Source organism: Ahaetulla prasina, chromosome 13 (genome assembly GCF_028640845.1).
Source record: "Ahaetulla prasina isolate Xishuangbanna chromosome 13, ASM2864084v1, whole genome shotgun sequence".
Taxonomy (NCBI): domain Eukaryota; kingdom Metazoa; phylum Chordata; class Lepidosauria; order Squamata; family Colubridae; genus Ahaetulla; species Ahaetulla prasina.
In genome coordinates, this window is record NC_080551.1 from 10,993,086 (window position 1) to 11,008,377 (window position 15,292).

General features: G+C 44.8%; 1 protein-coding gene across 1 annotated transcript in view; it reads right to left on the bottom strand.

Annotated features, from left to right (window-relative positions):
• Window positions 1–15,292, bottom strand: part of CHSY1 (chondroitin sulfate synthase 1) — a 125,238-nt gene that overhangs the window by 96,277 nt on the left and 13,669 nt on the right. Inside the window, exon 2 of the mRNA XM_058156175.1 lies at window positions 10,892–11,387. Within this exon, the coding sequence (XP_058012158.1) occupies window positions 10,892–11,387 (496 nt within the window). The remainder of the gene's footprint in view (window positions 1–10,891; window positions 11,388–15,292) is intronic.

Below are 15,292 nucleotides of genomic sequence, written 5' to 3' on the forward strand. Positions count from 1 at the left end.
CATGGGCCAGTCCTGGAGGCTGGGGAAGGCCCAGATGAGGGCTCTGCATCGGAGGCAGAGGTGGGGCCAGAGCCATCTAGGAGTGATGTGCAGACTCCGGAGCCTCCAGAGGCTGACAGTAGTGAGGCAGAGGAACAGAAAGAGCCTGTTCCTAGTGTACGCATGAGAAGAGCTGCCATGGTAGCTCAGGCTGTAAGAAGCCTGTTATTAGAACACAGCAGCCTGCAATTACTGCAGGTTCAAGCCCGGCCCAAGGTTGACTCAGCCTTCCATCCTTTATAAGGTAGGTAAAATGAGGACCCAGATTGTTGGGGGGGCAATAAGTTGACTTTGTAAATATACAAATAGAATGAGACTATTGCCTTATACACTGTAAGCCACCCTGAGTCTTCGGAGAAGGGCGGGATATAAATGTAAATAATAAAAAAAAAAGGCAAGAGCAGCTAAAGCAAAGAGGATGACTCGGGAGTAGGGCCAAGAGATGATTGGCCCCTCCCGTAAGGCGTAAAAGACCAGCGACGGCATTTGGGCTCTTTGCCGGAAAACAACATGGATAGCCTTGCTCATGGTCTTGCTGTATTTATTTCTTCTCGGCGTCTTCTGCTTTTGAACTTTTGCCAAGAAAAGCCTTTGGCAGTTTGCCTAATTAGACCAAGGTTGGTGATAAGACTGAAGAATTGTGTTATGAAGAATTTGTTTTGATTTAGTTTGGACTACCCTGAGAATGAGTTAATTCTGAGCTATTCTAATAAAGTCTATTTGTTTTTGAACTGATTGCGTCTACTACTACCTACTTGGGCCTGGGTCACAACAACATGTAACAGTAACAGAGTTGAAAGGGACCTTGAAGGTCATCTAATCCAATCCCCTGCTCAAGCAGGACACCTATACTAGGGATTCGAACCGCCGAACTGCCAACCTTTCTGATCGACAAGCTCAGGGTCTTTAGCCACTGAGCCACCTAGGCAGCTGCTACATGTGTATCCACGCTAGGACTAGTAATGGTGGCCTCACTAGAAGTTTGAATAGAGGTAGAAATAAGAAAGAGGGGGAATAATTAGCGTACACATTTTTATGCAATAGAATAAAAGCAATAATCAGATGGGAAGATTAGCGGTTGAAAGATGGTATTGCTATGTATGCTCAAATAATATTGTGATTGACATTGGAATGGCACACTGACATTCTGAACAGCCAAATAATGATGGCTGATATTTTAATATAAATATGTGTATTAAAACAAAGATTACAAAAGTTTGACTAATGTAACAAATATTATTAATGTTATTATTATTTATATTTAAATGAATAATGCCCAGAGGCCACATTGTTCATATATTGAGGTTGATGAATATTTGAAAACAAAAGAAAAAATATACCAAAAAAACAACAACCCCAAAACGAAAACCAGGTTGTTTCTGGATCAGGGCAGAGATGAGCTCTGCTAGTGAAGGTGGTTCATGGTTAATCGTTGTTGTTGTTTTTTTTTTAATTTGCATTTATATCCCGCCCTTCTCCGAAGACTCAAGGCTGCTTACACTATGTCAAGCAATAGTCTTCATCCATTTGTATATTATATACAAAGTCAATTTTTATTGCCCCCAACAATCTGGGTCTTCATTTTACCTACCTTATAAAGGATGGAAGGCTGAGTCAACCTTGAGCCTGGTGGGACTTGAACCTGCAGTAATTGCAAGTAGCTGTGTTTATAACAGACTGTCTTACCAGCCTGAGCCACCAAAGGCCCTTATCCTTGGGCATCAGGAGGTGCCTATGTTCAGGGATGGACTTCAAAAATTTTAGCAAGGGGTTCTCTGCCAGGTTGCTGGGTGGGTGGAGCCATGGTAGGCGTGGCCTAGTTAGCCTCCTGCACCATGGCGGGTGGGGGAAGGCATTTTTGCCCTCTCTAGGCTCTGGAGGCTTTTCTAGAACCTCCGGGAGGGCAAAAACGGCCTCCGGAGGCCCTCTGGAGGCCTTCCCGAACTTCCGCTAGGCCCGTTTTTCGCCCTCCCTGTGTCTCCGCACGTACCCTGCACTTACCTGCATCCAAAATGGACCAAGTGGAGACTCCTGAGGGGGCGGCGGGGGGGGGGGCAGCCAGGAGTGGGATTTAGGGGTTCTCCGAACTGCACAGAATCTTAGCTAGAGGTTCTCCCGAACCCCTGTGAGCCCCCAGCAGCCCATCCCTGCCCATGTTTGGGAAGGGTCTGTTTTAATTTTGTAAGCCCAGAGTCAGTTGTGTGAGACGGGCAGCTATATAAATGTTATAGATAAATAAATCTTGTTCTGCCCCTACCTATGTTGCACAAGGCAAACTCATAGAAGAAGAAGAAAAAGCTCTTCATAATTAATCAGTGAGTGGAATAACTAAGTTAAGTCAGGAAGAATGTTAATGACCAGATGACTGGAAGGAATACAAATCCTTCCATCCTCCACCGTTCAGTCAGAGCTGAAGAAGCGTCTTGGATGAGAAGCGAAATGTCTTCAAAGAAAAAACAAGGAAGTCCAGTTGGATTTTGAAAAAAGCACTTTTGGGACAACTGTGACCTGGATGACTGAGAATCTCCATAGTTAAGACAGTCCGTTCTCATCTAACAAATTGCAAATGTGTTTGATTTCCTCATTCTGTGCCAACTCAGCCAATCACACTGGATTTGACTAGCAGGGAATTCTTGATCTACATCTTGCAGGCTGGGAAATTCTGAAAGTCATACATCTTCAAGATGCTGAGAAATACTGCCCTAGATACGTCAGCCCCAAACTGGTGAACTGCCCCAGAATTAAAAATAGATTCTTAAGGAGGCTTGTTACATATTCATTTTATTCACGCAATGACTATCAGCCCGGGCTGCCTAAAATAAGCTGCTTGGGAACAATACAGCACCACTCCATTAATTGCACTCATTAAAACAAGAGCAACGCACAAAGAGACCGAGTAACGTTGGCACGACTCTCTTCAGACTCAATAAGCAAGCCATCAAGATGACATTTCAAGCAGGGCTGGCAGTCACCAAGTTGCATGACATGGCAATTGTCAAGAACCCCATCTGCAAAACCACTGCAGGAAATCCAGGATGTAGAAAGGGAAAAAAAGAGAGAGAGAGAGAGAGAGACTGCGTTGCTGGCAGGACAGCAAGCTAACTCTCAGTCTGTTCAAAATTCAGGGGCAGAAGTTGGCACACCTCACCTGAAAAACACATACCTGCTGGAATGTACGCAATAGCATAGTGACAACCAGGAATTGCTACAGATAGCTCTTGACTTATGGACCACAACTGGGACCAGAATCTTGGCTGTTAGGCATGGCAGTTGTGAGATGAGCCACACCCAATTTTGCAAACCTTTTTAACCATCCATGGCTGGTAAGCGGATAGCTTGCAGTTGTTAATAACAAGAATAATGCTTAACAAAGGCAATTGGGCAACTCCCATTGACTGTCCTTGTTGGAAGCCAGCTGGGAAGGTCACAAACGGGGATCACACAAACCAAGGACAGTTCAATACATGCCAATTGTCAAGGGGAGACATGATAGCAGTGTTCCGATACTTGAGGGGCTGCCACAGAGAGGAGGGGGGACAACCTATTTTCCAAAGCACCCGAAGGCCAGACAAGGAATAAGGGATGGAAACTGAACAAGGAGAGATTCAACCTGGAAATAAGGAGAAATTTTCTGACAGTGAGAACAATCAACCCATGGAACAGAAGCTGCCTTCAGAAGTTGTGGGAGCTTCATCACTTGAGACTTTCAAGAAGAGATTGGACTGCCATTTATCAGAAATGGTATAGGGTCTCCTGCTTGGGCGGGGGATTGGACTAGATGACCTACAAGGTCCCTTCCAACTCTGTTATTATCCTGAAATGCTGAAAGCTGCCAAATTTAGATCATGTGACCATGACAGTTATAAGTACAAGTTCCAGTAGTCACTTTTTCCAGTGATGATTGTAAATCAAGGACCACATGAAATATTGGGAAACTCAATTCCATCAGTGTCTACGGAGATTCTCAACCATCCAGGTCCCAAAGGTGCTTTTTTCAAAAAGCAACTGGATTTTCTGGGGGTTTTTTTTGAAGACGTTTCACTTCTCATTCACCCAAGAAGATTCTTCAGCTCTGACTTTCTCCACCTTCCAAGTCAGAGCAGAAAAAAATTCTTGGATGAGAAGCGAAACATCTTCAAAGAAAAACCAGAAAGTCCAGTTGCCTCTTGAGAAAAACACTTTTGGGTCAATTCCGTCAAATTCAAGACACATCCAACCACGCCGCCCTTACGGTGGGGCAGGAAGCAAACAACAATGGGTTTTAGGAACATTTTGCCCCCATTTATGTAATGACCTACCCTGCTCTTTGGCCAGCTTATTACAGGTCATCCTTGACTTACAACCACAATTGAGCTCAAAATGTATGCTGCTGAGTGAAACATTTGTTCAGTGCGTTCTGTCCCATTTTGCGACCTTTCTTGCCATAGTTCTTAGGCGAATCCCTGCAGCTGTTAAATGAGCAAGAGGGTCATTAAGTGAATCTGGCTGCCCCGTTGACTTTGCTTGTCAGAAGGTCGCCAAAGGGGATCCTATGACCTCCCAAGACACTGTCCACCTGTTGTGACCCAGGCCCAAGTAGGTAGTAGTAAACTTAGTCCGTGGAAAAACAAACTTTATTTACTTCATTCCCAGCGTCCGTTCAACTCAAAGTAAAACAAATGCCTCCCAAACACAAATTCTTCAGTTATCTCACAAACCTTAGTCCAATTAGAGAAACTGCCAAAGGCCCTTCCTGGCAAATGTCCAGAAGCTACAAAAACAAAGACGTACACAAAGCAGAGGACGTAGCTACAACGTTGTTTTCTGGCAAGCTGAAACACTGGTGCTGGTCTGTTTTAAGCCTTATGGCAGGGGCCAATCATCTCTTGGCCTTACTTCTGAGTTGTCCTCTCTGCTTGAGCTGCTCTTGCCTTTTGGCAGCTCTTCTCATGCGTGCATTAGGAACAGGCTCCTCTTGTTCCTCTGCCTTACTACTATCAGTCTCTGGAGGCTCTGGAGTTCACACCTCACTCCCCGATGGCCCTGGCCCCACCTCAGCCTCATCACTGTCCGACTCCGTTGCCAGCTCCGTAGGCTGCTGACGGATCACAAAACACCACTGTCATAAATATGAGCCACTTGCTGAGCGTCTGAATTTGGATCAGATGAACCATGGGGAGACTGCAATGGTGGTAAGGGCCACTGTCACTTCCAACGGTCACTAAACCCATTGTTGTAAGTCGAGGGCCATCTGGTCCAGCGGTCCAAAAGATCAAAGCAGTCCAAAAGATCAAAGGATCCCAGACTCCCATTTCTGAGATCTCCCCACAGATGGCAAGACAGTGCGAACAGCTCTCTTCCCAGAGAGCCTGGGAGTGACGTTTGTTTGAAGGACAACGTTTGATGGATGGAGGAGCTGTGTCAGGCAGTCCTTGTACAGTCTGCCAGGAGACAATGTGTGCGAGAGTTTCCATCCCAGCCATGAGGTTCCACTTTAGTGCAGGGGATTAAAAAAAAAACACATAGGAGTTTTGAAAAAGCTTTTCAATTCTGTGCACAGAACCGAAAACCTTTGCTGCAGAAAAAAACCCTTCGTAAACCGCATGATTTATTTTAAGAGGCATCGTGCAACAGCCCATTGTTTCCAGGTCCAAAAATACCTACTGAACCTTTTTTTTTTTTTTTTGAAAAAAAAAATCTATTCTTGTCACAGCGTACACTGCTAAGATACAGAGAGCAGGAAGAAGGCGGAAGAAATCAACCACTTGGCCGATTTTAAAAAAAAACAACCCCAAAGAGTGCGAAGAAAAAGAAATGACTCATAATTTCTTATTAAGAAAGGGGGTTGTTAATAAGAATAAACTCAAAAGAGAACGGGTGTCAAACTCGGGGCGTCACGTGGCTGTCACGTGACGTATTTTCCCTTCGTGGAGCTGGGGTGGCCGTGGCCTGCTCAAAAGTATCAACGGAAAATAATTCCAAGCCAGCTCATCAGTACCAGTGGATTATTTGCAACGCACTGGTGACTGGTTTTCTCTTCCAGTTATTTTTATTATTATTATTTGCATTTATATCCCGCCCTTCTCCGAAGACTCAAGGCAGCTTACACTATGTCAAGCAATAGTCTTCATCCATTTGTATATTATATACAAAGTCGACTTTTATTGCCCCCAACAATCTGGGTCCTCATTTTACCTACCTTATAAAGGATGGAAGGCTGAGTCAACCTTGGGCCTGGTGGGACTTGAACCTGCAGTAATTGCAGGCAGCTGTGTTAATAACAGACAGACTTAGTCTGCTGAGCCACCAGAGGCCCTTATACTGGACGATAAGATTTCCACTACTCCCTTAAATCAGGCTGTTCACTTGGATCTGTTTATCATAAATAAACGTCAGTTCCAGTATATATTTTTTAAAAAAACAAAACCAAACTCTACATGCGTGCTTGCCAAAGCCTTGTGAGGCTGGCAAATTCAGGACACAAGCACAGCAGTTGGATTAAATGGAAAAATCTTCAAAAGTAGTAAGGATCTAGAAAGCCTTCCAAAACAATTCTCCAGATCTGTTGTGTCTGATCAACCTAAACCTGTGATGGTGAACCTATGGCACATGTGCCCAAAATGGCACGCGAAACCGTATCGCCCGGCATGCTCGGCCTTGCCTGTTTGTTTTCTGGGTTTCTGGTGTGCGTGCGCACGTGACAATCAGCCGTTTTTCATGCACATGGCAGTGCCGAAAACCAGTGTGCGCATGCGTGCCAGCCAGCTGGTTGTGTTGTGTCTTGCCCGCCCTCAGAGCAGCCGGGGCCTTCTTACCTGCTCCCGAACACTGAGGAATGTATGCCTCCCGGCCCAAGTCCTGGCTCCATGCCCACACAAACTGCAGAAGAAGGAGCATCTCCCTCCCCCAGCCCTGACTCCATGCCCAGGCAAACGGAGCAGCTAGACCCCTCCCCCTCCTCCACAGCAGGTGAACCTAAGGAGGGTTTACTCCCAACAACAGCTGATTGGAGTGACCCTCGCATCAGAAGATTGGAGAGGCGGAGGCAACAGAAGGAAGGGAGGGGCAGGCCTTAATGAGTGCTGAGTCATGGAGCCACACCCCATGGCCTATATAAAGGATCTGCTTTCTGGCAGTCTCTGAGTCAGGCAAAAGTCGAACTTATCTTGCTGAAGTCACTTACTGGTCTCCTGCCTGCTCTGAGGACTTTGCTAGGACTTTGGGCAGAGCTGCAGAGGCAAGCCTGATTCGGATTTCCCGGACCCAGCTGTCAGCGGAGGAGTGGGACACGACAGGTTGTCAGGTGCGCATGTGCACCAGAACACGGAAGTTTGGCTTTTCCGGAGCGCGATTCCTTCACACGCATGGCAGTGCTAAAAACCGGCGACCCCGATGAGCGCGTACATATGTGCACAACATTTCTACACAACTTTTTCGGGACTCGGTGCCTAAAAGGTTCACCATCACTGACCTATACCGATACCTATACTTGGCAACTTTAAGACTTGTGGACTTCAATTCCCAGAATTCCCTAGCCAGCATGAAGAATTCTGGGAGCTGAAGTCCACAAGTCTTAAAGTTGCCAAGTTTGGAGACCCCTGACTTATACTTAGCAGATTTAAGATGGGAGTTAACTTTGTTAACTCTTTTTCACAGCTTATCCTTTCCCGAAGTTATGAATTGGTTCTGTAACAGGTCTTTCCTTCCTTAATCTGCAAGATATTTAGTATTCTGAAAAACCTGGCTGGCTAGGGGATTCCAGGAGTTGAAATCCATCCATCTTAAAATTTCCAAGTTGGAAAAACGCTGTTTGTAACCTCTTTCTCTCCAGCCACTATTTTGCATCTGTTTCCAGAACAGTAGTTCTTGGGAATTTAGAGAGGGGAAAAAATAGATGCCGGGGGCAGACAGGGAGAAAAAGAATGAGGAATATTCAATAGAAGGATTTATGGGTTTATTGCAGGGGTCCTAATCCCTGGTTTGTGAACCAACATTGGTCCACAGTATGCCAACAAATGAGCCATGCCAACAAGCAAAAACCCATCCGCAAGATGCAGGCAGCACCCCCCGGTCCACGGAAAAATCTCTCTCCAAGGGACCAGTCCCTGGTGCCCACAAGATTGGGGGTCACTGGTTTATTGGGGATTTCTGAATGCCTTCAGTTTCAGAGGCATTGCTGAGTGACAGCTGTTTCTCCCTATCTTGAAAGATTAGCGGGAACTTATTTTACTACTTTGGGAAAAGTTTTGAGGGGATTACAATACTCCTGGCAATTTATTTGGGGGTTGATTTGGGACGTATGTTTTGGATTGGGGTTAGATTAATCGTCGGTACGCACAATAAAGTCAATTACCCAGCCACAATCAACCTTTCAATCAATGATATCCTGGCCTTTTCGATTTGCCTGCATTATGCTCACCAAAACTCATGGTTGGTTTGTAATTCCCAATCATGATACCCATGGATCCAACCAGCAGAGATTTCGATCCCTAGAAGACCAATGACCAGGAAGCAGATCAGCACTGAACATCCTAATTGAAGCCAACTTCTTGTTTCTCCAGGCATCTACCCCATATACCATATTTTTCGGACTATAAGACGCACCTGAGTATAAGACACACCTAAATCTAGAAGAGGAAAACAAGAAAAAAAAGGCCTCCTTTTTTTTTTTGGCCTTTTTCCAGTCTTTTTTCTGGCCTGTTTCCAGGGCTTTTTTCAGCCCATTTTCGAGGCTGTTTTGGGGGCTTTTTTCAGCCCATTTTCAAGGCTTTTTGGCCCATTTTTGAGGCTTTTTTGGCCTGTTTTTAAGGCTTTTTGGAGGGTCTTTTTGAGGCCGTTTTGGAGGGTTTGGGGGCCATTTTTAGGCTTTTTTCAGCCTGTTTTTGAGGCTTTTTTTTTTGCCCATTTTCGAGGCTTTCTTCAGCCTGTTTGTTCAGAAACAATAGACCGAGAAAAGCCTCAAAAACAGGCTGAATAAAGCCCTGAAAAAAGGCCAAAAACAGCCCCCAAAATGGGCCAAAAAAGCCTCGAAAATAGGCCAAAGAAAGGCCTGAAAAAGCCAAAAAACAGCCCCCCAAAAAGGCACGTGGAGGCCAAAAAAACAGCTGGTGGATGGGCAGGGCTTCAGCAATATTTGGTCTACAAGACGCACAGACATTTTCACCCCCTTTTGGGAGATAAAAAAGTGTGTTTTATAGTCCAAAAAATACAGTATGTACTAAATGTAGAGTTTACAGTCTTCTCTCTGCGTTGATCTCATAAGAAGGTCATTCATAAGATATCAGGAATTAAAAGAAACAGTGCTGACTAATACAGAACACACAGTCTCAAAATCAACCTCATTTATCAAGGAGAAGTTGGTTGATGAGAACAAAACTTGTACTTCTGAGAAATTCAGATTTCTACAAAACATAGAAGTTAGGGACACCCAAAAGACTGAGCCAAAGGAATGGCTCAGATAACACCGTCCTTGAGACCAACCACTGCAGTTTGGCAACTACTTTTCACAGCTCCATGTACTGCGACAACCAGTTATTCTGGCATTTAAACCAGAATGTATGGCTTAGGTTGATGGTACTAATCTATAAGTCAGGGTTAAAAAGCCATGTTTTAATGCAACATATGAAAAGATCAGGTATGAAAATGTACATTGCAACTTAGGTAACTTTTGTTTTTCAGGCACCCCCTGTCTCTGAGCTGAATGTTCTTGGTGCTCGAGGCAATAAACAGATGGAGAATCCTAACTGGAAAACAGTTTTCCCCTTACAGATCTCCTTCCATGCTTAATACATGACCGAATAATGCGAATGATATAAGATTTCCATTCATAAGTTATTGAACCCTGGAAATGATCTAGCATCCAAATCAAAAATTTTCCTTTGCTGGTTCATAAAAATATAGTGTGTATGTGAGAGAGAGAGAGAGAGAAAGAAAGAGAGAGGAAGAATGAGAGGAAGACAGAGGAAGAGAGAGGGGGAAGAGCGAAACAGAGAGGAAGGAAAAAAGGAAGAGAGATGAAAAGAGAGAAAAAGAGAGAGAAGAGAGGAGGAAGAGAAAATGAGAGAGAGAGGAAGGGAGGACGGGAGGGAGGGAGGAAGGAAGGGAGGGAGGAGGAAGGGAGGAAAAGAGGAAGAGAGAGGGGGAAAGAGAGAAATAGAGAGGAGAAGGAGAGAAAAAGAGAGAGGAATAGAGAGAGAGAGAGAGAAGAAGAAGAAGAGAGGGGGAAGAGAAAGAGAGAGAGGAAGGGAGGGAGGGCGGAAAAGAGGAAAAGAGAGGTGGAAAGAGAAAAATAGAGAGGGGAAGGAGAGAAAAAGAGAGGAAGAGAGAAAGAGAGAGGGGGAAGAGCAAAATAGAAAGGGGAAGAGAGAAACAGAGAGAGGAAGAGAAAAGGAAGAGAGAGGAGAGAGAGAGAGAAGAAGAGAGGAGGAAGAGAAAATGAGAGAGACTGGAGGAAGGAAGAGAGGAGGAGGAAAAGAGAGAAGAGAGGGAAGAGAAATAGAGAGGAAGGAGAGAAAAGAGAGAGGAAGAGAGAGAGAGAGAAGAGAGGGGGGGAGAAAGTGAGTGAGATAGAGAGAGAAAGGAAGGAAGGAAAGAAGAGAGGAAAAAGTGAGTGAGATAGAGAGAGAAAGGAAGGAAGGAAAGAAGAGAGGAAAAAGTGAGTGAGATAGAGAGAGAAAGGAAGGAAGGAAGGAAAGAAGAGAGGAAAAGAGGAAGAGGAAGAGAGGGGGGGAAAGAGAAAAAAGAGAGAATAAAAGAGAGGGAGGGAGAGAGAGAGAGAGAGAGAGAGAGAGAGAGAGAGAGAGATTGCTTAGAATGACCACTGTGGAGGACATCTTGAAAACTTCAATCCTTCTCTACTCCTGCCCCGACCTACCTCATAAGACCAGACACACTGCACTCCTGCAAATCTTCGTACGCATCTGCCGATCTCCACGTCCTCATGGGTGGTATACATCTCCCGAAGGCATTCCCCAATGTGAGGGACCATTCTCCGAAGCACTTCCCGGCTCATGATCACTCCTGGACCCCCCATACAGAAGTTCTCTCCAGGCTCCAGGGCCAGTTTCCCCATTTCTTCGGTCGTGCCTAGTCCGGTCTGCCCTAGGAAGAGGGGCTCACTGCTATTCAAACTCCGCAGGAAGTTCTCCAGCTTGTCTCCTTTCACGTAGACATCATCATCCGCTCGCATGAACCATTCGTATTTGTCCAAATAGTGGTCGTGCATGTACTTGAGCATCATGAATGATTTCTTCTGCGGGGGGTAAGAGTCATCTACGCCAGGTAGCGACACGATGGGGATCGGAAGAGACATATCTGAGCCCTCGCTGGAAAAGAACTCCACCTTCCCGGGGATTGTGCTGGACCATGTTCTATAGAGGAAGAAACCAAAACCATGTTAAAAAATAATACTGTGAATTTTTAGCTCATCTTTTAGGCTACAATTGCTTAGAAGATAGATGATGGATGGATGGATGGATAGGTAGATGATAGATATAGATAGATAGATAGATAGATAGATAGATAGATAGATAGATAGATAGATAGATAGATAGATAGATAGACAGACAGACAGACAGACAGATAACTTCCTTTATTTACTTAATTTATTGTATTTTGTGGGGCCATGTTACTAGCGGACTAGGGCCTCAAATGGCAAACTATTTCTTCATTTGTGCCAAGGAAATTATTATTTATTTATTTATTTATTTATTTATTTATTTATTTATTTAATCGCATTTTTATACCGCCCTATCTCCCGGGGGAGCCTAATAAAAACATACATATAAATACAAAATAAAACACCAATTAAAAAACTTATTAAATAAGGCCGAATATTAAAAAATTGCGATAAAATAATAAAACCCCGTTAAAACCAAATTTAAAATTTAAAATTCTAGTCCAGTCCTGCGCAAATAAATAGATGTGTCTTAAGCTCGCGGCGAAAGATTCGAAGGTCAGGAGGTTGGCGAAGTCCTGGGGGGAGTTCGTTCCTGAGGGTGGGAGCCCCCACAGAAAAGGCCCTTCCCCTGGGTGTCGCCAGTCAGCACTGCCTGGCTGACGGCACCCTGAGGAGTCCCTCCCTGTGCGAGCGCACGGGTCTGTGGGAGGCAATCGGTGGCAGCAGATGGTCCCGTAGGTAACCCGGCCCTATGCCATGGAGCGCTTTGAAGATAGTTACCAAAACCTTGAAGCGCACCCGAAAGGCCACAGGTAGCCAGTGCAGTCTGCGCAGGAGAGGTGTCACATGGGAGCCACGAGGGGCTCCCTCTATCACCCGCGCAGCCGCATTCTGGACCAACTGGAGCCTCCAGGTGCTCTTCAAGGGGAGCCCCATGTAGAGAGCATTGCAGTAATCCAGACGAGATGTCACGAGAGCATGAGTGACCATGCATAGGGCATCCCGGTCTAGAAAGGGGCGCAACTGGCGAACCAGGCGAACCTGGTAAAAAGCTCTCATGGAGAGGGCCGTCAAATGGTCTTCAAAAGACAGCCGTCCATCCAGGAGAACGCCCAAGTTGCGCACCCTCTCCATTGGGGCCAATGACTCGCCCCCAACAGTCAGCCGCAGCCATATGAATGTGGCTATCACATTTCAAAAGAGTTTCCATCCCCCACCCATCTTCTCAGCATACATTTCCATCTATAAAATGTGCATCCCCCACCACCACAGGAAAAGGTGTGAAAAAGTGCTACTCAACTCAGTAACAATACACTCATCAACTTCCTGCTCGTATTAAATAGTCTTGTTTCCAAGCATAATCTGTGCTTTAATTCTGGGTTGGGAAAGGTTCTCAAAGTGTGAAAATAAAACGCTCCTTAAAAATGTTATCTGCTATTTTATATCAGCAATTCACAGGTATTTTTAGATGGGGGGGAGGGGAAATGGCTCCGTTCATGCATTAAAAGGTAACAGGAAAGAAAAAAGACTGGCTAAATTAAGTGAAGCTACAGCTTACAATGTTGACAGATTTGTAAGCAATGTACACATTATAAAATAATATATTTAAAAGGGAAGGTATTGCACTGTTGTAAAGTAAGGAAATTATCTCCTAAACTTAATTCAAGAAAACAATCTATCAGATTTTCTTTCCTTCAAATTGCTGGTGATGTTAAGCTGATGATTATTCAATAGCAAATGTTTAGAGAAACCAAGAGTGATACGATGATTTGTCATTTCAAACTGAAACGCGCTTTCTACTCAAACACATACAAACAATCGGGGCAGAGCTGTTCCTATCCTACAGTTAATTCTTTATTAAATAGATATTAGTTAACCTGTCCAAAACAGGGGTCTCCAACCTTGGCAACTTTAAGCCTGGTGGATTTCAACTCCCAGAATTCCCCAGCCAGCTTTGCTTTGCTGGCTGAGGAATTCTGGGAGTTGAAGTCCTCCAGTCTTAAAGTTGCCAAGATTGGAGACTCCTGGTCCAAAAGACAATCAAAGAGACTCACAAGATCAAAATGCAAAAAAATTAAAACATTTTTAAAAAGTGTCAAGTAAAAAAAAATGGCATGAAAAATCCAGATATTTCCTGCTACTTTCTAAGTTTCTGTTTTGGGTAGATCTCTTGTAATCCTAAACCAAGTTTGCACTACAGGCTCAAAACATTTTGGTGTCTAAGTCGATAAACAAGATAACAACTTGAGAGCAACATGGCTACTGAGTGATGGGATTTTAGCGAGCTCTTAACCCTTAGCTTTTCTTTTATTTAATGCTAAAATAGCTCACCCAGCAATTCTTTTTTTAAGATCAGTTAGCAATTTTAGTTTCCTAAAATTAGTTTGTAGTAATTTTAGAACTTTAGAACTAAGGTTAGTTAATATTCTAGAGCGGTGATGGCTAACTTTTTCCAGACCGAGTGCCCGAACCCCCAAAATGCAGTGCGTGCATGGCACCCGTGTATGCTCCCCGCCCCCCACACATGCACGCCCTTCCCCCTTCTTGTGCCTTGCCCCCACACATGCGTGAACAGCCCCCCACAAGTGCCCCGCCTCCCCGTGCATGCGCAGCAGAGACCCGAAGATCAGCTGGCCAGCGAGAGGCATGCGCAGCAGAGCTAAACTGGGTAGACAGCTCGTGTGCCTATCATAGAGGGCGCTGCGTGCCACCTCTGGCACACATACCATAGGTTCGCCATCATGGTTCTAGACCCTGGAATTTAGCAGCACCAAACACCGGCTGATAATGAGAAGCGGCAACTGCTACAAGTTAGGAACAGAAAAGAACTAAAAGAAAAAGACCAAAGGGAAGAACAAGAGAAAATTCCAAGCATTCTGAAGCAAGATGACAACACTGAACTGAATTAAATACTTTATTTGGCCAAGCGTGACTCAACACACCAGGAATTTGCCTCTGGGACAGAAGCACTTGGTGTATACGAAAAGCAACAGAATAATAGCACTTAGCAATAGCATTTAGACTTATATACCGCTTCACAGTGCTTTCAGCCCTCTCTAAGTGGTTTACAGAGTCAGCCTCTTGCCCCCAAGAATCTGGGTCCTCATTTTACCCACCTGGGAAGGATGGAAGGCTGAGTCAACCTTAAGCCAGGTGAGATTCAAACTGCCAAATTACAGGCAGCCGGCAGGCAGCAGACATAGCCTGCAGTACTGCACTCTAACCACTGCACCACCACAGCTCTTATAGTAATAATACCAGTAAAATAATACCAATAAAAGGAGGGAGTAAAGAATAAGGATAGATAATAATGCTACAGCACTACTAGATGGTAAATACACATAGGCATTAGACAACACTGTAAGAATTAGGTGTTTAGCAGAATGATGGCACGAGGGAGAAAACTGTGTCCAGTTCTTTTGGCATGCAATGTCCTATAATGGCATCCCGACGGGAGGAGTTGAAACAATTTATGTCCAGGATATGAGGAATGTGAAGGCATCTTCTCAATCCTCCCAAAGGTGCTTTTTCAAGAGGCAACTGGAGATTCTAGTTTTTCTTTGAAGATGTTTTGCTTCTCAACCAAGAAGCGTCTTCAGCTCTGACTTTCCCCACCATCCAATCAGAGCTGAAGGAGCTTCTTGGATAAGAAGCGAAACGTCTTCAAAGAAAAGCCAGAAAGTCCAGTTGCCTCTTGAAAAAGCAACCCTTTGGCACAACCATGAATGACTGAGAATCTCCATAGACCAGCGGTTCTCAACCTGTGGGTCGGGACCCCGTTGGGGGTCAAATGACGATTTGCCAGGGGTCGCCTAAGACCATCGGAAATATGGGAAGTATACTTGCGAGTCGAAGAATCGCGCTCCAGTGGTTGAC